Below are 26,460 nucleotides of genomic sequence, written 5' to 3'. Positions count from 1 at the left end.
ATAAAATTGAATGGACTAGCTTTGCAGAGTAAACAGCGTGAGAGGCTGAGAATTTTAATAGCAGCCTCATCCTGGGAATGGAGATGAAGGGATAGTTAAATCTGGGAAATGTCAAAAAAGTTTTCCTATGGTGTTAAAAATACTGGGGAGACTCAAAGTTGGATGCACACTTTGAATAATTTTAGATACTTCTTCATGTCTTACAAAAACTGGAAAGAGGAGAAATGAGTTAGAACTCAGAATCTGAGAACACACGCTATGATGATCAATATAATGATCATTCTAATGATTCTTCTAATTTTCAGGGGGTTTTCTTGGCACTGTCTTCTCTCTCAGATTGTCTCCTGATGATCTGCCTTCCATGGAGTGGGTCAATGAGACCTTGGTGAGAGAGTTTGTCTTCCTCGGCTTCTCATCTCTGGCTGGGCTGCAGCGGCTGCTGTTCGTTGTCTTCCTGCTCGTCTACATGTTCACCCTGGGCACCAATGCCATCATCATTTCCACCATTGTGCTGGAAAGAGCCCTCCACACCCCTATGTACTTCTTCCTTGCTGGACTCTCCTGCTCTGAGACTTGCTACACCTTCGTCATTGTACCCAAGATGCTGGTTGACCTGCTAGCACAGAAGACCATCTCCTTCTTGGGGTGTTCTATCCAGATGTTTTCCTTCCTCTTCTTAGGTTGCTCGCACTCCTTCCTGCTGGCAGCCATGGGTTATGATCGCTATGTGGCCATCTGTAACCCTCTGCGGTACACAGTGCTCATGGGACATGGGATGTGTGTGGGACTTGTGGCTGTTGCCTGTCTCTGTGGTTTTACTATTGCAGAGATCATCATATCCTTGGTATTTCACCTGCCCTTTCACTCCTCCAACCAACTACACCACTTCTTCTGTGACATTTCTCCTGTTCTCAAGGTGGCATCCCACCATACCCACTTTAGTCAGTTTGTCATTATCATGCTCTGTGCATTGGTCCTGGTTATCCCCCTGTTATTGATTTTGGTATCCTATATTCACATCATCTCTGCTATACTCCAGTTTCCTTCCACATTAGGCAGGTACAAAGCTTTTTCCACCTGTGCTTCTCACCTCATTATTGTCATTGTCCATTATGGCTGTGCCTCCTTTATCTACTTAAGGCCTAAGTCCAACTACTCCTCAAGCCAGGATGCTCTCATATCAGTATCCTACACTATCCTAACTCCATTGTTCAATCCTATGATTTACAGCTTGAGAAATAAAGAGTTCAAATCAGCTCTTCAAAGAGTTGTGGGAAGAACAATTTCTCTGCCACGACATTAATCTAGATTCTGCTCTTTTCAAGTAATAAAACACAAAGTATGTGGGGAAAAATTCCCTGAGCAAAAATGATCAAGCAATTGAGAACAGTGTTCAAGAACAGAGATCATTTCTCATTTGTTTCCAAATATAAAAATAAAAAATAATAGCTTCTTGCCATGATCACATAAATTATTGCCTATTGAAGTTTTTTCAATTGATGGAAAAATGATGGATGGCTAACATTACGATGTAGGAATACAATTATATGTTCAGAATTTTAGGCTCTGGCAAATACCATTACCCAATCTCAGCCAGAATGGAAACCAGTCCTACAAATTATTGTACAACCCTAACTCTCCTGTCTCTATATCTCTCCCTTTTCTGGATGTTTCCTGAGTCTCAGTCTTTCAGTATAGTCAGATCACAGTTTTTAAATGAGATAACATTTGTAAAGTTATAATTTTTGGTGCATAAGTTATATCTAATTAATGCTCAAATAAGAAAATTATGCAAAAAGTTTTCCACCTCTGTGTTTCTATTACTGGGAGCTGGGGGTTTTTCTAATTTTTTTATACACTGGTACAAATCTAAATTTGGTCAGCATTCCTTAAAGATATTCACAAGGGCATAGGTTAAAGAGAAGACCTAAAATTACGCAGAGTGGTCAAGAAAGGCAGGCTAAGCTTAAACCCATTTTATTAAATAGTAACCAAATAGAAAAATCTGTGTAAAGAGCAAACAGTTTCTGTTTCATGAATCTCGGGAGTTGTCATGTGCATTTCAGGCCAGAATTTGAATTAGACATTTTACTCATCTCTCCTTCCTACAGAAAGGAGAGCAAACAAGGAGCTCCATGGAGAGAGCTGCTTCCTTGCTTTATATATTTTTTTCAAGATCAACTTGTTAATAAAGGTCTTCTGACCGAATCATTTCATTTCTTAGTCTTTTCTTCCACCAGTCTCCTCATCAGTGACTTATACACTTTCAGGGGTTGAAGGAAGAGGGAAGGAACTGGATGTTTTATTCATGGGCCCTCTTTTATTGTGGAATGCTGAGCTTGTCTGCTAAGAATGTAAGCCTACTGCATTTCTTCCATTTCTCTGAAGCTTGAGACTTCCTGAGGGTGGGGCCTGAAGGTCACAGAGACCAAAACAAATTTAATTTCTTTGGCCACCAATTTCTCTTTTTCCTTGGGCCCATTGCTCAGCCCAGACTTCTAGCCTATCAAGTCATCTCATGAAAAGGAAATAAACTGATAACCCTTAATGTGAATCAGTTTAATGTGTTAATTGTTCAAATTTGCACTTATGGGCTTCTGTTTTAAAATGTCACCATATTTGAACTTTAGAGCATCCCTTGGAAGTGTATATTATAATCTACTTTTTATAGATGAGAAAACTGACACTCAGAAAATTAAAATGTCTTTCCTATTACTGAGTAGAATTAATACTGATTCCACATCACTCACTTCCTTTTTTAATACTCCTGCAATGCTCTCACATGACCCTTTGTGACGACTATGACTTTCTTAATTAATGGAGTTCAGAATGCATAAGTATTCATCTTCAACAGTAGGCTAAACCATGTGACATCTGTAGAAAAGGTATACTGATAAGTATGAGGTAAATGTCCTTTATATCATATGGTATAGTTAATCCCTATCCTGATGTAATATGGTGTTGAGGGAGGGGGAACAAGAAAACTCCCAACTTTTGCTTTGTTCTTTTCCAAGACTTGTGGATACCATCATTTTGAGTCAGATAGCAGAATACTCACAAGTGGGTAGGATCACTGTTTGTTAGAAGGTTATGTATATTAGAATGATTCTCCTTCTGGCATTTTATTCTTGCTCTTTTTATTTTTTCATGTGACCAAAGAATTAATTTGGCTTTGGGCCTGTGCTCATGGGTTAAAACTAAACATCTTGCTCTCCTTCCTCTTTTCACACACATGCATGCACAAACACACACACACACACACAAACACACACACACCCTTGGTTAATTTTAGCTCCCCTCTTTAGTCATATGTAACTTGCAGGAAAGAGATAAGATCTTTGGATTTGGGGCTGGCTTTAGCGAGAAAACAAAGCCCCTTCAGCCTTCAAACTAGGCCATGTATTCCAGCTGAACTTACGGAGAGATCTGCACTTAAGTTTCAGGCATAAATTCAACCAATAATAATAAATCGGTATGTTTTTATTTCCCATTCATCATTGTCTCCTATATATACATACGTACATATATATATACATACATATATCTATCTATATATATGTGTGTGTATATATATATATATATATATACATACATATATATATCTATATATATATATGTGTATATATATATATATATATATATATATATATATATATATATATATACACATCTTTTGAGTACACTGTAGGAAAGCTTAAACCAAGGCAGAATTAGGGAATTTCTGTGATCTTGGCCATGATATAATATAGTTGCGCTGAAATTGGATTTGTAGCCTATCAGGCTGGCCTTGATATTAGGACTGATTTTCTAAGACATTCTTTATCATTGAACAGATGAACCAATTATGATTCAAGAAAATGTAATTTTCAAGATCTCAACCTAAGTTATATATAAAGTAGAGAATGGTGAATTACAGCTGAGAGACAACAGTTAAATAACTACACAGAGACATTTACATTGAGAAAGATGAATAAGTTTGTGCTTAGCAAACACAAAGATTCTCCTGCCTCAAGTATATATATTCCATATAAGTCAGTGAAAGATTATAAAAAACACATAGATTTTTGTTTTCCTAATCAGTGATATAAAACAAACATTCACAAAGATTAAGAGTTGATAGGTTGATTGGGTAGATACATTCAGAGAAAAAAATTCAATGCATTATTTTTTCTAAATTCCTTACTGTCTTTTTACCTTTCCTGGTGATTTTAATAAGCTACTAATAGTTTCACACATTTTTCAGAAAACCAGCTATTATAAAATAAAAGATTAATTCTACTTGTGCTAGCTTAGTTCTGCTAGCACAAGTTTCTCCTAGACATCTTTCATTTGAGAAAACAATTCCTCAGAAAAACACACATGCACACTTCTATATGTGTAGAGCCATCCTCTTCCTACGATCTTTGTAATTAAAATGTGACTGTGGCACAAGTGTACTTGTCTCAATAAGGCATTGAGCCCAGTGACCAGAAATACAGTCCATATATAACTCATAGGAAGAAGGTGATCAGTTCATTGCAAAAATAAGACTCTAAAAATCCCCAACTTCTAGCAAAATATCCCTTGTCCTTTCTGCACTGACTCAACTTTCATGAATTAATTGAAACTCATTCATTGCTCATGAAGTAACTTCTTATACTTCCCCCCGCCAAAAAAATAAACCTTCCATACTTCCTGAGATGATTTTCCAACCATTTCACTTCATCTCGCACTTTTTCCTATGGAAAATCTTTTGGAACTTAATTTCAGTTTTTGCATATTCATTCCTTATGTCCCAGCCAAGAAAGTTGCTCATCTCCCTTGATGAATCTTTATTAGCAAGATGGAAAGAACTTGTATCAAAAAATAAATTTAAAAAAAAACCATAATGAAGTAATCATTCCAGGGGACTTGATAACACAGCTGCAGAGCAGATGTTGTATCTATCTGGGCTTGGCAACAGACCAAAAGAGACATCATTGGTAACAATCAGTGGTTCAACAGCTCAGAAGGAATTTGTAGAAGTGAACTCTACAGAGAGTGATCCAGGGTAGTAGAAAGATGTACTAGAAACCCTATATGTGCCTATAGGACTCTGAAAAGTTTAAGAGTAAATCCCTAAACAGCCTACAAATGAAGATATCAAGAGGAAAGTGTTAGGTCTGGGATATATGAGTTCCTTTGGAACCTCAACATAACTGTGTGAAAAGATTAAAGGAAGGTGTTTGCAAAAATGGGAAATTTTACTTATTTTCCTTGGAAAACATTTAGAAATATATTTAACAATTTCTAGTCAAGACCTATTAAAATGAAGCTGTAAAGAAACTTTTCCGAGGGATACAGAATAAAACGAATAATCATAGGGATACTTTCTACAAGGACAGGATGTCTCAATTTTGTAGTGATACTAATTGTCCTTATTTCATCTTTAAATTCAAATCAATTCCACTCAAATATCCACTGCTTGATAATATGATAAATATTCTCAAATTTCAAATAAAATACTAATCATGAATCCCCCAAACCCCCTTTATATACATATATAGAGGAATATATTTCTGTATGTGTGTCTTTGTGTGTATTCAATTTCTTTAAAATTTTTGAGATAAGCTAAGTCAGGACTTTCAGCCCACTACTACATTTGTAAACACTGAATATAGCAGAGATTACATAAAATTTTATTATCACACTGCAGGTACATGACAGAGAATCCACTCTCTTACCCATTTCCTAGAGCTCATTTGAATTTTCACTCCATGGGTATGTCCAGTGCCACTGTCCCTGCTGCTTCCTGCTATGACTAAGGCACTAGCATTGCCCCAACAATGGTGAAAACTATTTCCCATACCTTGTCACACACACCCCTGGACACCATGACCCTCTCCCCGTGTAGTGACATAGAAGTCAATTCTGTGGATAACCTCATAAATCAACCAGCACTATTGCCTCTCCCTCACTTCCCACACTGCCTGGGGCCATCCAAAGGAAAAATTTGCAAGGAAGGAGGGCACATTTTATGTCATGACGTTACTCTGTGACCTAGAAAATTACTAAGAGTAAATTACTTTCTTACTTTGGGCCCCAGACTACTCATCTGTAAAATAAGGAGATTGGTGCCTTCTCCTATATTGGTCTATGTCTTCATTTAAATGAGATAAAGATGAGACTATTTTGTACAGTATTAAGTATAGTAGAAAGACAAACAGTCAAGTATCATAATTATTTGGTGGTAATTGATCTTCCTAGGTCACTAAACTGCTCCTAAAATCTCTGTTCCTATTAGTCTCTCCACTACTAAATTGACCATGCTCATGGATCTCAACCTAAGAAAATATCAGATCAAATTCCTCTCTTCCTCAAAACTTCAAAAGTTCACAATTTACAACCAACAAAAGTAAGCATTTAGGGATGGCCATAAGGTCCTCCATGAGCTGTCCTCAAATCTCTCTCTTCTCACATCTGCCTCTCCAGCCATCTCATTCTACTCAGAGTTCCTAAATATGCAAAACATATTTATACCACATGTTCTGTATTAGTTTGCTAAGGCTGCCATAACAAAGTACCATAGACCTGGCTAAACAACAGAAATTTATTTTTTCACAGTCTGAAAGCTAGAAATCTAATTCAAAATGTCAGCAGGGCTGGTTTCTTCTGTGGCCTTTCTCCTTGACTTGTTTTTGGCTATCTTCTGCTTATGTCTTCATATCATCTTGTCTCTATAATTCTGTGTTCAAATTTCCTCCTTTAAAGAAAAATTTCCTCTTCTTATAGAGGTGTCAGTCATCTCTAATGACCATTCTAATGACTTAATTTTAACTTCATTGGCTCTTTAAAAACCCTAATCTCAAATACAGTCACATTCTGAGGTACCAGTGGTTAAGACTTCAACATATGAATTTTAGAGGGACACAATTCAACCCGTAACACAATTCTTCATTTTAAAATACCACCCATTTTTTTCTTTTTTTTTTTTTGATGTATTGGTATTTATTGGAAAGAAACATGCTCCTCTCACACACCTGAGGGCAGGAAGCGAAGGCAGGTTGTCAGCAGGAGGGGGATGGGGAATCTGAGCCACCATTTCTATTAAACAAATTTTTATTATTTAGTTGCAGTGGAAAAATATCCTTTGCTCTCTGTTCCAACAGCAGGATTCTTAGTGGTTTACTTAGTATTTTTTTTTTACTTAAAATATATTGTTATTTAAAAATAAATGTAAAACTATCTAAATAACATATGATCCTCAGGATAATAAAAAGTACCAATATATAAAATAGATCCTAAAATGTCCTCTCTTCCTCAACTTTCTTATCCTTGAATTTCCACTATTTATGGTTAGACTGATTATAAATATATACACATGCACACACAAACACACATCACTTAGAGAGAGAGAGAGACATGATAGATAGATGATAGATACGTAGACAGAAAGATAGATAGATAGATATCTGATATCTATCTTTAAATTATTCTGCAACTCATTTTTCTGCAAGAGTATATTATGAACCTCTTTCAAGTCTGTATTCATGGTTGGATCTGATTTTTTTAGTTAAGAGATAATTCGCCTACTACAATATTTACTATTTTAAAATGTTGATTCAATGGATTTTAGCATATTCACAGAATTGGGCAGCCATCACCACTATCTAATTCCAGAACATTTCATAAGCATGAAAAGAAACCCCATAAGCATTAGCAGTCATCTCCTCTTCCCCCAGCAATCTCTACTCTACTTTCTGTCTCTATAGATTTGCCTATCTTAAACATTTTATACAAATGGAATCATATTATATGTGGTATTTTGCATATGGTTCTTTTTACTTAGCATAAGGGTCATATATGTTGTAACATGTATCAGGGCTTCATGCCTTTTAATGGCTGAATAATATTTCATTGCATAGGTATACCAAATTTATTTAACCATTCATCAACAGTTGGCATTTGGGTAGTTCCCACTTTTTGGTTATTATGTGTGATGCTTCTATGTAGAATCATGTACAAGTTTTTGGGTAAACATATGTATTTAATTCTCTTGAGCATGCACATAGGAGTGGAATTACTAGATCATATTGTAATTCTATTTGTAACTTTTTGAGGAACTATCAAATTGTTGTCCACAGCAGCTGCACTAATTTACATTCCCACCAGAAATGTATGAGTCCCAATTTCTCCATTTCCTTGCCAACACATGGTATTTTCTGCATTATTATTATTAGTAGTAGTAGTAGTAATAGTATTGCCATCCTAGTAAATGTGAAGTTGTATGCCATGGTTTTGATTAGTATTTCTCCAGCGACTAATACTGTTGACTATTTTTTCCTGTGCTTATTAGAGATTTGCATGTATTCTTTAGAGACTATTTAAATCATTTACCCATTTTTAAAACTGTGTTTTCTTTCTTACACTGATAACAACATACCTTTGATTGCATAAAAACCTCCATTCTTTTACTCCCTCTCTTTTAAGTTTTTAACGTCAAAATTAACCCTTTTTATATTTTGCATTCATGAAGAAATTATAGTAGTTATACTCATTCTAATTTTAACTTTATACTACAGTTGAATAGTTAACACAATATCATATTACAAAATTCAAAATTTCTAAATCTGACTAGATATTTACTTTTTCCAGTGTGTTGTATATTTTCATATTACTAATCATCATCCTTTCATTTCAGCTTAAAGAACTCCTTTCAGCATTTCAACATTGTTTTGTGAGGCAGGTCTAGTGGTGATTGATGTACTCCCCCAGCTTTTGTTTATTTGGAAAAATCTTTATTTCTCCTTTGTTTCTGAAGAATAACTTTGCCAGATAGAGTACTCTTGGCTGGCTTTTTTTCTTAATTCAGCACTTTGAATATATCATTCTGCTCTCTCCTGGCCTGTAAATTTTCTGCTGAGGAATCTGCTGATAGCCTAATGAGGGTTACTTTGTAGGTTGCAGTCTTTATTTTTTTGTGGCTTTTAGTATTCTCTCTTTGTTTTTGATTTTTGAAAGTTTATTATAATGTGTCTTGGAGAAGATCATTCTGAATTGAAATAATGGGGTAACATATTAGCTTCATGAACTTGGGTGTCCAAGTCTCTCCCAAGGTTTGAGAAGGTCTCAACTATTATTTCTCCAGATGAACTTTCTGTCCTCTTCCCCTGTCTTCTTTTCCTAGAAATCCGATGATTCTGAGATTTGTTCTTTTGATGATGTCCATTAGATCCCATAGGCTTTCTTTGCTATTTTCATACTTTTTCCTTTGTTCTCTGAGTTATTTCAAAGTTCCTATTCTCTAACTCACTGAGTCCATCTTCTCTTTGGTCTACTCTGCTGTTGATGTTCTTTACTGCATTTTAATTTCATTCATTAAATTCCTAAGCACCAGAATTTCTGTACGACTCTCTTTTTTTAATGGCATATCTCTTTGTTAAATTTCTCATTTCGTTTCTGTATTGTTCTCTTGATTTTGTTGAGTTGTCTTTTTGTGTTTTAGCTCATTAAGTTTCTTCAAAAAAGTTACTTTGAATTATTTATTGGGCAAATCACATATCTTTGTGTCTTTGGGTTCACTTACTAGAGGATTATTGTGATCTTTTGATCATGTCATGTTTCCTTGGTTCATTGTGTATCTTGGAGATTTACATTGCTACTTTCGCATTTTAAGTAGCTGTCACCTTCCCCATTCCTTACTAGCCATCTTCAGGTGGAAGATACTTTTTGTTGGTCCTACTTATACCCTGGGCTTTCCTGACTTTGCATGGATACACCTGATCCATGCTCCCTTTTGTAGCAGAATTCTTCTTTTAACAGTTTTATTGAGATATAATTCATGTACCATATATGCCAACCATGTAAAGAGTCCAATTAAATGGCTTTTAGTATATTCACATAGTTATACACCCATCACTACAATCAATTGTAGAACATTTTATTAGCCTAAGAAGTTAATCCACACCTGTAGCCCACATGCCCAATCTTCCCACCCCACTTTCATTCCTAAGCAATTACTAACCTACTTTCTGTCTGTATAGATTTGCCTTTTCTGGACATGTCATATAAATGGAATCATATATGATGTGGTCCTACATGACTGGCTTTTTTCACTTAGTATGCTTTCAAGATTCATCTAATATTACAGCTTGTATCAGTACTTCATTTCTTTTTTTTTTTTTTTTTTTTTTTTTTTTCACACACACACACACTGTATTTTATTTTTACAAGAGATAAATCGACTGACACCAAGCATTGTACATGGATGACCACAACAAAAGCAACAATGATTGCAATTACCAAACATGAAACACACTCATACTATGTCATAGTATTGACATTCAGTCCAGTAATCCTCCACTGTAACAGCTCCTTCATTTCTTTTTATGTAGCAGAATTCTTAAGTTTGTATCTCTTCTCTTGATCTTACAACACGTCAGATCAGATATTGGAAACTTCTCTTTTATTTTCCTGAAGGTGGTGCTGTAGCTCAACTTTGTGCTTTCTCCGTTGTTCATAGATGCTCTTCTGTTTTCTGTTTGCCCTCCCTGTCTACCTTAGCTTACTCTCACAGACACTTCAGGAACATTCACAAGGAGCTGGCTGAAGAGTTGGGGGAGATTTGGGCTTTGCACTTGGGGTATTGGGGGTGCCTATGGGCCAGTTGTGGGGATTCTCAAGTGAGGTTTTCCCAGCAGCTTGTGGGTGGACTTGCTGCTACAGTCTTGAACACAGTCAACAGAAACCACATCCCTTAAATGCTCTCCCGTATTTTTATCTGCCTTTCCTGATCTCCTCTCCCTACCCAGTCATGAAAGTCTTGCCTGTAGCTGGGTGCTCTGGGACAGAAAGAGTTTTCTCCAGCAGCATCCCACACAGCTGGGGAACCTGGGCACTCAGTCATTTCTCTCCCTTTTCCCTCAGGAGAGGTTGTTGTCAGCTAGTTCAGTCCCAAGCTGTGCAACCTTGGGGGACGGGTGGCACTGACAAATTTCTTCTTACACTGTCCAATGCACCTGTTTTGTGTTTGTTTTTTTTGTATTTTCTGGTTTTTTTTTTTTTGGCTCCAACAGAGTGCTGACATCTCTCCTCTGTAAACCAGGACTTCTACAAAGGCTCTTTTACCCTTGGGTGTAAGTCCAAGTCAACACTTTGCAGGTGCTCCCCTACTGTAATGAAGAGGGGCTGAAGCCAGTTCACAGATACCTGCCATTTCCATAATGCATAAAAAGGTTTATCTACCTGTTATCCAATGCACAGGTGGGAAAAACTCCTCCTGGATCCTTTGGTGTATGATACTGGATCCCCCAACTCCCTGAGAGGTACTTTTGTTCATGGATGGATACTGGATTTTAACTCATAAAAGGTGACAAAAAGGAGGGACAATTTATGTCTCTATAATGTTCTTCCTCACTTCTTTCATGTATTTGCTTGAATGACCCCTTCTTAAAGAGGTCTTCTTGGACACTCTATTTAAAATCATCACCCCCAACACCTCTGCTCTTTACCTTGCTCCACTTTTTTCCCATAGCACACATAATCTTCTAACATATAATTTACTAATATATCCTGCTTATTGTTTAGGTTTTATGTCTCTGCAGTAGAATAGAAGATCCATGAAGGCAGGATTTTTTATTTTTGTTTACTAATGTATCCTGTAACTAAAATAGTGCCTAACACTTAGTAACTGTTCAGTAAATAGTAATTTATTGTTTTAAACATAGATAGTTTTGGAATTATAGAAAGAAAAAGATGTTTCTGTGTATGCAAACAAATGTGTACTTTCTTGAAAGCCTAACTTTATTTTTTAATTGATTTTTATTGGAGTATAGTTGATTTACAATGTTGTGTTAGTTTCTGCTGTACAGCAAAGTGAATCAGTTATACATATATGTATGATATTTGTCTTTCTGTGTCTGACATACTTCACTCAGTATGACAGTCTCTAGATCCATCCATATTGCTGCAAATGACATTATTTTGTTCTTTTTCATGGCTGAGTAATATTCCATTGTATATATGTATCATATCTTCTTTATCCATTCATCTAATGATGTCAGAGTTGCCAAGTTCAGACTTGTTATAGTCTTTCTCCTTTACTAAAATAACCTTGAAGAAAGGCTTCCTTGCCTGTTTAACATAGTCTGGCACCATTTTTGCTTTGACATAGGGAATAGGCAATAAACACACTTGTCTCCAAAGAATAACAATATCACTCTCTTCTAAGTCTGTTCACTATAGAAACACTAAGAAAAAGATAAGAGTTAAATTAAAAAGTCATTCAGTGGGCCCACACATGAAGAGGATAATAGAAAATTAGACCTACAAAGTAGGATACACAAAAAATTTTAAAAAGCACTTTAGCATCAGGCTGCTGTAGAAAATATTCCAAGCACTAGTGCTGGACACAAAACTCAGCCACTTTTTATGAAAGTTGATCAAGGCATTAAGTGTAGAGTCTGTTTCTGGAGCTTTCTATTTAACTGCTACAACTTCCTGCAGTATAGAATTTAATTCCCTAATGTCTACATACTCTATATTCAGAAACTTTAAATTTTAGATTGCACCTCTTAATTTTTTTAATGCATGTGACATAATAAAACAGCACTAGTCTAGTTAATTGTATGTGCTGTCCTAAACAGAATAGAATCTCTTTTTACCCCATGGTGAGTTTTTCTGAAATTCAGCATTGAAGGGACATTTACATCCAGGAAGAAAATCTAGTGAGTAGATGCAAAATGCCAATTAATGTATCCTGTCATTATTTTCAAATTATAAAACATAAAATCTGTGACAGATGATATAAATAATTTCTCAAACAGGTAAAAAGGAACATTATAACAAAATGTCAAAAGTAGAAAAGAAAAGATTAAATGGTAAAAATAGAGTGAAGCGATTTAGATAAGATTGGCCATGAGGAAGGACTATCATGAATTGGGTCTATGAATGGGTTTAGATATTCTGTAAACTCCTTAAATTGTAAGCAAGTCTTCTCCCACTCATGTTCATGAGGATAATTTCATGTTTGGATATTACTTTCAAAATACTGTCTGTTGTAATATGTGGACTAGAGTGATTAAGGTGATTAACTATGGTCATAACACTGGTCAGGCCAACTATTTGACTATTTTTACAAACAATAACATTCCAAACTCAATATTTACCAATAAACCTCATAATAACATCTTATTCTAGAGGAAAAGCAGACATTAGTGTCACATAAGTGACACTAATATGAGCTTTTCTATATTGCAATTGAGGTACAAAAGCTGAGAGATGAAAATGCACCAACTACTCTCAAAAAATAAAAATGTTCAGTTAAAAAGATGTGGAAATACATTCTTATAGTAGAAGAGCTATGTTTATTACAGAATCTGAAATATAATATTTCAATTAAATAATTTTAGGGATCATTTCTTCCTCAACACTTTTCTAATAGCAACTTGGACATCCTTGTTTCTGAGACTGTATACCATGGGGTTTAATAATAGAGTGACAATAGTGTATGTCACCATTACCAGCCTGTCCTTTTTCGACACATAGTTTGCTGTTGGTCTCAGGTAGATGTAGGAAGCACAACCACAGTGAATAATAACAACAGTGAGGTGAGAGGCACAGGTGGAAAAGGTTTTCTGTCTGCCTTCAGCAGAGGGACTCTTCAGGATAGTCCTCAGAATGCAGATATAAGAAACATAGATGAATAAAAATGGGACCACAAGTACAAGAACCCCACAGATGAATATGACAAACTCATGAACATCTGTATTTGTGCAAGCCAGATGAATGACTGGTGAGATGTCACAGAAATAATGGTTGACTTTTTTGGCACTACAGAAAGGAAGGCTGAAAACTAAATACACTACTGTTAGTGAGGCCAAGAACCCACCAATCCCACAGGTGGCTCCCAATTTTCCACACACCTGCCAACTCATAAGGATAGGGTAATGCAGAGGTTGACAAATGGCAGCATAATGACCATAGCCCATCACTCCCAGTAGCAGGCAGTTGGTAATAGCAAAACCAAGGAAGAAGAACATTTGGATGGCACAACAGGTGAAGGAGATTGTCCTGGCCACAGAAAGGAGATTGATGAACATCTTGGGTAAGACGACAAAGGTGTAGAAGGTCTCTAATGTTGAGAGAGTGCTGAGGAAGAAGTACATTGGTGTGTGGAGGCTTTTATCCAGGAGGATGACACTAACAATAGTGACATTGTCACTGAGAATGACTAGGTATAGAAAAAGGAAAACCACAAAGAGGACAAACTGAATTTCACCAAGGCTTGAAAAACCCAGCAACAGGTCACTCAGTGACAATGGTGAGGTTTTCTGCCAAGACCTGAAAAGAGAAGTAAATGAATTCAGGTACACGGATATAAGAATCTAGGGTATGCAGGCTCGTATGCCTTTCTTGAGGTGTTGGAAAGATCTTGCCTTTACCAGTTTCTAGCAGCTCCTGGTTCATGGTCCCCCTCCGCCTTCTTCAAAGCCAGGAAAGTTGTATATATTTCCCCAACTCTGATTCTGTCTTCCACTTTTAAGAACACTGTGATTACATGGTCACACCCAAATAATATAAAATAATCTCTCTACCTGAAGGACACAGGGTTAGCAAACTTAATTTTATCTCCAGCCTTAATTCCCCTTTTTCATGTAACTTAACCAATTTACATATTTCTGGGATTGATACATGGACATCTTTGGAAGGACATTATTCTGCCTTCTACAAGTAGGAACACACAATGCAAAAATGAACCAAAGAAAATAATTCCTTATTTAATGGAATAAAAAACTAGGATCAAACTTAACAAATGAGGTGCAAGACATATTCACAGAAAACCACCAAACGTTGTTGAGAGAAATTAAAGAAAATCTAAATAAACAAAGAGACATCCATGTTCATGTGTTGTAAGACTCAACGTTATTAAGAGGCAGTTATGAGCAAACTGATCTATATATTCATCATAAACTTTTTTTGTAAAAATTGACAAAGTGATCACAAAATGACTATGAAAAGGAACTAGAGTAGCCAAAATAATTGTGAAAAAGGAGGGCAAAGATGGAGGATTTATACTTTCTGATTGCAAAACTTACCTTAATGATGCAGTAATCAAGAAAGTATGGCACTGGCATATAATTATACATATAGACAATGGTTAGAATTTAGAGTCCAGAAATATACACTTCAAAAGGTACAATTGTGAAAATGAAGAGAACACCACACAGAGAAAAATATATTTGCAAAATATATATCTGATAAGGGATTTATATCCAGAATATACATATAACTCTTACAATTAAAATAAAAGAAGCATGCAGTTTAAAAATGGGCAAACTCTTTCAACAGACATTTCATCAAAGGATAAAGTCCTTTGGATAGGGTAATGCAGAGGTTGACAAATGGCTAATAGGTATATGAAAATATGTTCAGCATCACTTGTGGTTAGAAGAATGCAAGTTAAAACCACAATTAAATGACTGTTCACATGCACTAGAATGACTATAACTAAAATGATAGACACTGAAACGTGCTGGTGAGGATGCAGAGAGACTGAAACCTTCACATTTTGCTGATGAAAATGTAAAATTATACAGTCACTTTTGAAAACAGATCCACAGTTTGTTTTAATGGTAAATATAAAGTTACCTAATGACACAGCAATTTTATTCTAGGAATATACCAGAGAGAAGTGAATACTATCCACATAAATATTTTTATTTGACTGTTCTTAGTAGCATTATTCATAATAGCCAAAAGAAGAAAGCTATCCAATTGTCTATCCATTTATGAATAAATAAATTTATGGACAAATAAAATCTGATATACTCATAAAATTAAATACTATTCAGCAATAAAAGAAATGAACTATAGTACAAACCACAACATAAATATCTTCAAAAACATTATGCTAAATGGTAGTAACCAAGTGCAAAGGACTACACATTGGAAATTCCATTTATATGAAATGTCTAGGAAAGGAATATATATATATATATATATATATATATATATATATATATATATCAGCAGAAAAAATATTAGTTATAACCTTGGGATGGGGACAGAATGGAATTTGGCTGCAAACAGGTAAGATGTATCTTTTGGGGATGATGAAAATGTCCTAAAACTTGATTGTGGTAATGATCACACAACTCTATCAAATAAAAGATTTGATACAAATTTGTACAAATAAAACGTGTGAATTTCATGGTATATTAAGCTATTTTTAAAAGGTTATCTTGAAGGAAATTCAGATATATTTATGATTTAATTTTTCATATATGTATCTATTTTAATTACTAAATGGAGACCTTTGGAATTTCAGGATCCATTTAATTTTCATTATTTGAGTCCTTCTCTGGGATGCTTCAGTGTTTCTGGAATACATCACAGATCTTCAAAAAATTCTTTTAAATAATTTTAAATATAAATTATGTACATTTCTAGTCTGACAACTTAGGATTTACCATGGTAGTAATGCTCAATTCTATCTCCAAACTCCAATTAATATAGCAATAAGTATATGCAAAAAAGCAGAAAAGAAGATAATATACCTGAACAGAGGATTGAGAAAGAGGTTCTACTGAATGCAGTATAGAGGGATTGAGTTAATTGTGAATTATGACAATTTATTTCACATGTCCCCCCCGCCTTTGAACAACCACAACATAGACATTCAAGAAAAAGAAGAAAACAGTTTTCAGCTGATTCAAACCAGTGATACCAAAAGACTCACTATCTGTATTTATACACAAGATAACTATAATCTTAAGTAACCAGAGTTAATCCTACACCTTTCATTTTCTTTTCCTTACCCATCCTCATCTCTATTTATAGATTCATGTGGTGTCCACCATACTTAAATCAAAACATGTTCAGTTGCAGGGTAATTGAATTGTGATATATAAACTGCCTTTAGAAAAAAATATTGTATATGGGTCAGGGAGGCATGAAAAGCATTGTAAATTGGAGTCAGGATTTCCAACAGTCTCTTCTGTGGTAAAAAAACAAAGAAACATAGAATAGTTTTGGCTTTCTAGTCTAGCAAGGATAAACATAAAAACCTGGTAACTGGGAAGACAAGAATGTATTTATTCATGTAGAATCCCATTAAGTAAAATTATCTTAGATCAAAATTATTCTTTATACTCAACACTTAACCTCCCCTCAAAGTCTAACAAGTAGAAATGAAAATATTTTAGAGTCTTTTTTATTCAATGTATTAACAAATATTGGTCTCAGATAAATCTATGCTTGATCACGGATTAGGAAAAAGAATAAATCCCAAAGCAACATGGTATAAAACATGACGGCATAGATGATTCTTCCTGTGGTGGTGCAGGTATGAGGAGGTGGCTCACGAGGGTGAAGCATTTAGGTGCATGGCCTCCCAACTCCCATTGGGTGACATAACACAGACCTTGGAGCCAGATTTGCTGGGTTTGTAAGCCAGCCCCAACTTTTAAGCACTCTATGGCTTTGGGCAACTCAGGTAGCATGAATCTCATCAGCACAGAGAAAAAGCTTCACTGAAAACTCACTGCAGAGTGGCGAGGGAAGCCAGATTCCATAACGGCAACAGCATGGTTCATGGCAAGAATCAAGGCTTGCAGGCCACACCAGGCGGTCTCTTCTTCCTGCAGCTTGTAGAGCCTCAGACTTAAGCGCTGTTTCAAGCACACAACCTTGAGAGAGTAAGGTGTTTGTGAGACGATCTCTACCAAATCCATGACTGAAAACAGTGAAGATCTCTATATAAACATTTAAGATTCTGGCAGCACATGCAGAGACCTAATCTTTTAGCCATCGGCTGCTGGAGACAGCCTCACAGACAAAGTATTACCAAGTCAGCCTGTTCTACCCGAACAGTTATTGCAGACCCTCATAATCTGACTTCATAATGGAGACTGCCACATTCATTGCCATGTGGCTGACAGGGCCTTGGTGCTCCAGTCGGGTGGCAGGCCTGAGGCTGTAAGGGGGGAGAGCCGAGTATAGTACATTGGACCACCAAAGACCTCCTGGCCCCACATAATATCAATCAGTGAGAGCTCTCCCAGGGATATCTGTCTCAACGCTAAGACCCAGCTCTACCCAATGACCAGCAAGCTCTAGTGCTGCACACCCCATGCCAAACAACTAGCAAAACAGGAACACAGGCCCACCCATTAGCAGAGAGGCTGCCTAAAATCATACTAAGTCCACAGACACCCCAAAACACACCACCGGACTCAGCCCTAGCCACCAGAAAGAAAAGATCCAGCCTCATCGACCAGAACACAGGCACCAGTCCCCTCCACCAGGAAGCCTACACAACCCACTGAAACAATCTTACCCACTGGGGGCAGACACCAAAAACAACAGGAACTACGAACTTGTACCCTGCAAAAAGGAAACCCCCAAACACAGTAAGTTGAGCAAAATGAGAAGACAGACAAATACACAGCAAATGAATGAGCAAGGTGAAAACACACCAGACCAAACAAATGAAGAGGAAATAGGCAGTCTACCTGAAAAATAATTCAGAGTAATGATAGTAAATATTATCCAAAATTTTGGAAATAGAATGGAGAAAATATAAGAAATGTTTAACAAAGACCTAGAAGAACTAAAGAGCAAACAAGCAATGATGAACAACACAATAAATGAAATTTAAAATTCCCTAGAAGGAATCAATAGCAGAATAACTGAGGCAGAAGAATGGATAAGTGACTTGGAAGATAAAATAGTGGAAATAACTACCACAGAGCAGAATAAAGAAGAAAGAATGGGTTTCAGAGAGCTTCCAGGTTGGTGAAGCAGAATGCCTCTACATGCCACCATGCTGGGCTCCAAACTCCAAGAGGACTGAAGTTTCTTTGTTCTCAACCTCACCCTATGAATCTCTTCATCTGGCTGTTGATTCCTGTGCTTTAACATCGTCGGTAATAAAGCACTCATCTGCTTTTGGGATCTCAGTTCCACCACCAGGGATTGAAACCAGGCCACAGCAGTGAAAGTGCCAGATCCTAACCACTAGACCACCAGCCATGTGGAGGACAGGCTCTTGGTGCTCCAGCCAGGTGTCAGGGCTGTGCCACTGAAGTTGGAGAGCCAAGTTCAGGACACTGGTCCACAAGAGACTTCCCAGCTCCACGTAATATCAAACGGCAAAAATCTCCCAGAGATCTCCATCTCAATGCCAAGACCCAGCTCCACTCACGACCAGCAAGCTACAGTGCTGGACACCCTATGCCAAACAACTAGCAAGACAGTAACAAAACCCCATCCATTAGCACAGAGGCTGCCTAAAATCATAATAAGGCCACAGACACCCCAAAACACACCACCAGACGTGGACGTGCCCACCAGAAAGACAAGATCCAGCCTCATCCACAAGAACACAGGCACTAGTCCCCTCCACCAGGAAACCTACACAACCCACTGAACCAACCTTAGCCACTGGGGACAGATACCAAAAACAATGGGAACTATGAACCTGCAGCCTGCGAAAACGAGACTCCAAATACAGTAAGTTAAGCAAAATGAGAAGACAGAGAAACACACAGCAGATGAAGGAACAAGGCATAAACCCACGAGACCTAACAAATGAAGAGGAAATATGCAGTCTACCTGAAAAACAATTCAGAATAATGATAGTAAAGATGATCCAAAATCTTGGAAATAGAATGGAAAAAATAAAAGAAACGTTTAACAAGGACCTAGAGGAACTAAAGAGCAAACAAACAGTGATGAACAACACAATAAATACAATTAAAAATTCTCTAGAAGGGATCAATAGCAGAATAACTGAGGCAGAAGAATGGATAAGTGACCTGGAAGATAAAATAGTGGAAATAACTACTGCAGAGCAGAGTAAAGAAAAAAGAATGAAAAGAATTGAGGACAGTCTCAGAGACCTCTGGGACAACATTAAACGCACCAACATTTGAATTATAGGGTCCCAGAAGAAGATGAGAAAAAGAAAGGGACTGAGAAAATATTTGAAGAGATTATAGTTGAAAACTTCCCTAATATGGGAAAGGAAATAGTTAATCAAGTCCAGGAAACACAGGAAGTCCCATACAGGATAAATCCAAGGAGAAACACACCAAGACACATATTAATCAAACTATCAAAAATTAAATACAAAGAACAAATATTAAAAGCAGCAAGGGAAAAACAACAAATAACACATAAGGGAATCCCCATAAGGTTAACAGCTGATCTTTCAGTAGAAACTCTGCAAGCCAGAAGGGAGTGGGAGGACATATTTAAAGTGATGAAGGAGAAAAACCTACAACCAAGATTACTCTACCAAACAAGGATCTCATTCAGGCTTGACGGAGAAATTAAAACCTTTACAGACAAGCAAAAGCTAAGAGAATTAAGCACCACCAGACCAGCTTTACAACAAATGCTAAAGGAACTTCTCTAGGCAGGAAACACAAGAGATGGAAAAGACCTACAATAATAAACCCAAAACAATTAAGAAAATGGTAATAGGAACATACGTATCAATAATTACCTAACGGAAGCAGTTGCTTGCAATCTTCCACACGGTATTGTTAGGAGTAGACTGAGCAGTCAGCAGGAAGTTCTGGTTGAAGTAGTGTTGTCCGTTTCCATCAAACTTCACAGTTCCACTGTTCACCACAAGAACTGTAGTCTGGGCCTGAGTAGCTTGCTCATGAACTGGCTTGCAATCTAGCATATTGACCTGAAACTCACTAGAAGGCAACATGTCAAAAAAATTAGTTAGGGCTTCCAGCCCTGTTACAACATTTCCATTCCATATTAAGGTGGCCTTGTCCAGATACAGCCTGGTTAGTGCCCGTCTTCTTTTATCCATTGTCTCATAGTAAATATTGACAAATTCCACAGCAGCTCTGCATACCTGATCTACATAAGTTTAAAATCCATGGACATGGCCATCAGGGAGCCTAAAGCAGCCTGTTCCAGCAGTGACGGCATTACTAAGTCCTCTCGTGTAATTTTCTTGTTATGAGATTTGAGTTATGAGTTTCTGTCAAGAATATCTCAGAAACTGGACTTCCCTGGTAGTGCAGTGGTTAAGAATCTGCCTGCCAATGCAGGGGACACGGGTTTGAGCCCTGGTCCGGGAAGATCCCACATGCCGCAGAGCAACAAAGCCTGTGGACCACAACTACTGAGCCTGTGCTCTAGAGCCTATGAGCCACAACTACTGAGCCAGTGTGCCACAACTACTGAAGCCTGTGCACCTACAGCCCATGCTCTGTAACAAGAGAAGCCACCACAATGAAGAGTAGTCCTTGCTCACTGCAACTAGAGAAAGCCCGCACACAACAACAAAGACCCAATGCAGCCAAAGATAAAATAAAATAAATTTAAAAAAAAATTTTTTTAAAAGGGAGAAGACTCAAATCAATAGAATTAGAAATGAAAAAGGAGGGCTTCCCTGGTGGCACAGTGGTTGAGAATCTGCCTGCCAATGCAGAGGACACGGGTTCGAGCCCTGGTCTGGGAAGATCCCACATGCCACGGAGCAACTGGGCCCATGAGCCACAATTACTGAGCCTGCGCGTCTGGAGCCTGTGCTCCGCAACAAGAGAGGCCGCGATGGTGAGAGGCCCACGCACCGCGATGAAGAGTGGTCCCCACTTGCGGCAACTAGAGAAAGCCCTCGCACAGAAATGAAGACTCAACACAGTCATAAATAAATAAATAAATAAATAAAAGAACGTGAATTTCTTTAAAAAAAAAAAAGTAAACTGGGCTATTCATTTCAAAAAAAAAAGAAAGAAATGAAAAAGGAGAAGTAACAACTGAAACTGCAGAAATACAAAGGGTCATGAGAAATTACTACAAGCAACTATATGCCAATAAAATGGACAACCTGGAAGAAATGGAAAAATTCTTAGAAAAGCACAGCCTTCTGAGACTGAACTAGGAAGAAATAGAAAATATAAATAGACCAATCACAATCACCAGTATTGAAACTGTGATTAAAAATCTTCTGACATACAAAAGTCCAGGACCAGATGGATTCACAGGCGAATTCTATCAAACATGTAGAGAAGAGCTAACATCTATCCTCTCAAACTCTTCCAAAATATAGCAAAGGGAGGAACACTCTCAAACTCATTCTACGAGTCCACCATCACCCTGATACCAAAACTAGACAAAGATGTTACAAAAAAAAAAAACAAAACTACAGGCCAGTATCACTGATGAATATAGATGCAAAAATCCTCAACAAAATTCTAGCAAACAGAATCCAGCAGCACATTAAAAGGATCATACACCATGATCAAGTGGGGTTTATCCCAGGCATGCGAGGATTCTTCAGTATATGCAAATCAATCAATGTGATACACCATTTTAACAAACTGAAGGATAAAAACCATATGATAGTCTCAAAATGCAGAAAAAGCTTTTGACAAAATTCAACACCCATTTATGATAAAAACCCTCCAGAAAGCAGGCATAGAGGGAGGCTACCTCAACATAATAAAGGCCATATATTATACACCCACAGCCAACGCTGTTCTCAATGTTGAAAAAATGAAACCATTTCCACTAAGATCAGGAATATGGCAAGGTGGCCCACTGTCACTCAACATAGTTTTACAAGTTTTATCCACAGCAATCAGAGACGGAAAAGAAATAAAAGTAATCCAAATTGCAAAAGAAGTAAAACTGTCACTGTTTGCAGATGACATGATACTATACATAAAGAATCTTAAAGATGCTACCAGAAAACATCTACAGCTAATCAATGAATTAGGTAACGTAGCTGGATACAAGAGTAATGCACAGAAATCTTTTTAATTCCTATACACTAATGAAGAAAAATCTGAAAGAAAAATTAAGGAAACTCTCCCATTTACCACTGCAACCAAAAGAATAAAATACTTAGGAATAAACCTACCTAAGGAGACAAAAGACGTATATGCAGAAAACTATAAGACACTGATGAAAGAAATTAAAGGTGATTCAAACAGATGGAGAGATATACCATGTTTTTGTATTGGAAGAATCAACATTTTGAAAACGACTATACTACCCAAAGCTATCTACAAATTCAGTGCAATCCTTGTCAAACTACCAATGGAATTTTTCACAGAACTAGAACAAAAAATTTCACAATTTGTATGGAAGCACTGAAGACCCTGAATAGGAAAAGCAATCTTGAGAAAGAAAAACGGAGCTGAAGGAATCAGGCTCCTGGACTTTAGACTATACTACAAAGCGACAGTAATCAAGACAGTATGTTACTAGCACAAAAGCAAAAATAGAGATCAATAGAACAGGATAGAAAGCCCAGAGAAAAACCCATGCACATATAGTCACCTTAATTTTGATACAGTAGGCAAGAATATACAATGGAGAAAAGATATCCTCTTCAATAAGTGGTGCTGGGAAAACTGGACAGCTACATGTAAAAGAATGAAATTAGAACACTCCCTAATACCATACACAAAAATAAACTCAAAATGGATTAAAGGCCTAAAAGTAAGGCCAGACACTATAAAATTCTTAGAGGAAAACATAGGCAGAACACTCTATGACATACATCACAGCAAGATCCTTTTGGACCACCTCCTAGAGAAATGGAAATAAAAACAAAAATAAACAAATGGGACCTAATGAAACTTAAAAGCTTTTGCACAGCAAAGGAAACCATAAACAAGATGAAAAGACAACCCTCCGAATGGGAGGATATATTTGCAAATGAAGCAACTGACAAAGGATTAATCTCCAATATATACATGCAGCTCAGGCAGCTCAGTATCAAAAAAAAAAAAAAAAAAAAAAAAACCCAATCCTAAAATGGGCAGAAGACCTAAATAAACATTTCCAAAGAAGATATACAGATTGGCAGCAAACACATGAAAGAATGCTCAACATCACTAATTATTAGAGAAATGCAAATCAACACTACAATGCATTGTCACCTCACACCAGTCAGAATAGCCATCATTAAAATATCTACAAACAATAAATGCTGGAGAGGGTGTGGAGAAAAAGGAACCCTCTTGCACTGTTGGTGCAAATGTAAATTGATACAGCCATTAGGGAGAACAGTATGGAGGTTCCTTATAAAACTAAAAAAGAACTACCATATCACCCAGCTATCCCACTACTGGGCATATACCCTGAAAAACCATAATTCAAAGAGAGTCATGTACCACAATGTTCACAGCAGGTCTATTTACAGTAGCCAGACATGGAAGCAACCTCTGTGTCAATCAACAGATGAATGGATAAAGAAGATGTGGCACATATATACAATTACTCAGCCATAAAAAGAAACAAATTTGAGTTATTTGTAGTGAGGTGGATGAACCTAGAGTCTGTCATACAGAGTGAAGTAAGTCAGAAAGAGAAAAATAAATACCATATGCTAACACATATATATGGAATCTAAAAAAAATAATAATAATTGTTATGAAGAACCTAAGGGCAGGACAGGAATAAAGACGCAGACATAGAGAATGGACTTGAAGACACGGGAAGGGGAAGGGGAAGGGGAAGCTGAGACGAAGTGAGAGAGTGGCACAGACATATATACACTACCAAATGTGAAATAGATAGCTAGTGAGAAGTAGCTGCATAACACAGGGAGATCAGCTCGGTGCTTTGTGACAACCTAGAGGGGTGGGATAGGGAGGGTGGTAGGGAAATGCAAGAAGGAGGGGATTTGGGGATATATGTATACGTATAGCTGATTCACTTTGTTATACAGCAACAACTAACATAACAATGTAAAGCAATTATATTCCAATAAAGATGTTAATAGATAAATAAATAAATAAATAAATAATAAAATAAAATTTTTTTAAAGTGCTGGAATAAAGCAAAAGGGAATAATAAACCTAAAGACTTGATAACAAATCAAATTATGTATACAGTTTTACAGAGTTCATCAAGGGACAACTCTGTAACAAACATGCACAAGAAAATGACAAAAATAAAAACATCCTCAAACAGAAGAAAACTCTTGCAAAATTAACCACCATTAATTAAATATAATTAAATGAAATAGAGAAAGACTTTAAAAGGATTAGAGAGAAAATGATAGACATGGAAGAATGACAAAGCAGATCCAACATGCACAGTGTTGGTGTCTCTATAAAACAAGCTCAACATTTAAAACTGTTAAAGAGAATTTCTCTGATGTAGAGATACGCATCTACATATTGAAATGATTTGCCATCCTTTCACACTAGTCATATCCATGACTATCCAAACTCTCATGAACTTTGACCAAAATTGTTACGTATAAGACATATCCTGGGCAATATATTATATTTAAATATAATGAAAAATTATATGTGACTCTGAGCAAAAATACTGATCACTAACACTAAGAAAGACCATGTAGATATAATGTTTCTTGGCAACAATATACAATGAATGATGAGCGTATGGAGACTTTCAAGAAATTCAGGGTAGGAAAGTTTGATCAAAGATTTTCATACACAGACATAGAAAAGACATAGAAAAATAGTTTTAAACTTGCCAACACTCCAAGAATATTAAAACCACTAGCTTCTCTTAAAGTCACTAGATGAAGAAATCCCTTCACCAAGAGAAGTCTGGTGGATCTTTTGGCGAAAGGACTCATGGTGGACATTGAATACATATACCTAAATGTAGATCCAAGTAGTATGTAAATGATATGTACCTGACCAAGAAAAGTAACACGTTTAAAAAATAAGACTAAAATGAAGAGAGAAATGGTGAAGTAGGAAAAGCTTACTTATTGCTGCATAAATAATAGATGAGACTCAATGACTATCACTTAAAACTGATAAATGTGAATGACTGAGAAAAAGAGACTGAATATTTTTTAAAAACCAGATATACTCTCAAAACAGCACTTGGTTCTATGCATTATATAAGATATATCTATAACACAGTGATTCAGAAAGGCTAAAAAAATGAAGAGAAGAGAAATTATACCTAGCACACAGAAACCAATAAAGCAAGGGTTATGATCTTGATATTTGAAAACTTAAAATTCAGGCCAAGAACATTATGTACACAACAAGAAAAACAACAGCAAAAGATATTTTTAATGCTAACAGCTAATATTCACAATGAAATTATAATAAATATAAATTTATGTCCCCCTAAGACACAGATGCAAACTATATAAGAAGGAAACTATAAGGGGAAACAGACAGACACACAAATAATGGGTAACTTTAATAAACCACTCTGGTCTAAACAGATCAAATAGAAAAATATATCTAAGGATTTAGGAAACCTAAACAGCAAATTCAGTAAGGTATCTCTTATAAGTATATATTGAACTTTATATTCTAATAAAAAAGCATGCACTTTCTTTTCAAGACACATGAAATTTTATGAATATTGACTATTAAGTCACAACAAAATGTCAAACAATGTCACATATTGGAAAGAATACAAGCATGTTTCTTAATCCCACATAATAAACTATTAATGGATAATCAAGTAAAAAGCCTCTTCCATCTGATAATTTAGAAATACTATTAAACAATTGTTGGG

The 26,460-nt window shown here is 36.4% G+C and overlaps 2 protein-coding genes and 1 pseudogene across 2 annotated transcripts; 1 reads left to right on the top strand and 2 right to left on the bottom strand.

Moving 5' to 3' along the window:
- The first annotated feature begins 361 nt into the window (after positions 1-361).
- On the top strand, positions 362-1,303 carry LOC132352207 (olfactory receptor 10K2). The gene has a single exon (XM_059902496.1). It carries the CDS (start codon positions 362-364, stop codon positions 1,301-1,303), a length of 942 nt encoding a protein of 313 aa, XP_059758479.1.
- A 12,089-nt stretch (positions 1,304-13,392) lies between these two features.
- On the bottom strand, positions 13,393-18,879 carry LOC132365952 (olfactory receptor 10R2). Its single transcript, XM_059923082.1, is given in 5 exon segments — positions 13,393-13,449; positions 13,452-14,298; positions 15,054-15,085; positions 17,502-17,645; positions 18,835-18,879. Coding segments are annotated over 5 exon segments (1,125 nt in total).
- Positions 18,880-20,467: 1,588 nt separating this feature from the next.
- On the bottom strand, positions 20,468-20,925 carry LOC132365913 (NTF2-related export protein 2-like; annotated as a pseudogene).
- Between the last annotated feature and the right edge of the window lie 5,535 nt (positions 20,926-26,460).

This window comes from Balaenoptera ricei, chromosome 1 (assembly GCF_028023285.1).
Source record: "Balaenoptera ricei isolate mBalRic1 chromosome 1, mBalRic1.hap2, whole genome shotgun sequence".
Classification (NCBI taxonomy): Eukaryota; Metazoa; Chordata; class Mammalia; order Artiodactyla; family Balaenopteridae; genus Balaenoptera; species Balaenoptera ricei.
Note: the sequence above shows the minus strand (reverse complement) of the source record. Positions and strands in the feature narration are given on the sequence as shown.

What these genes read in the sequence shown, in the direction of transcription:
- LOC132352207 (XM_059902496.1), top strand. Translation starts at nt 362, where the DNA reads ATGGAGTGGGTCAATGAGACCTTGGTGAGAGAGTTTGTCTTCCTCGGC.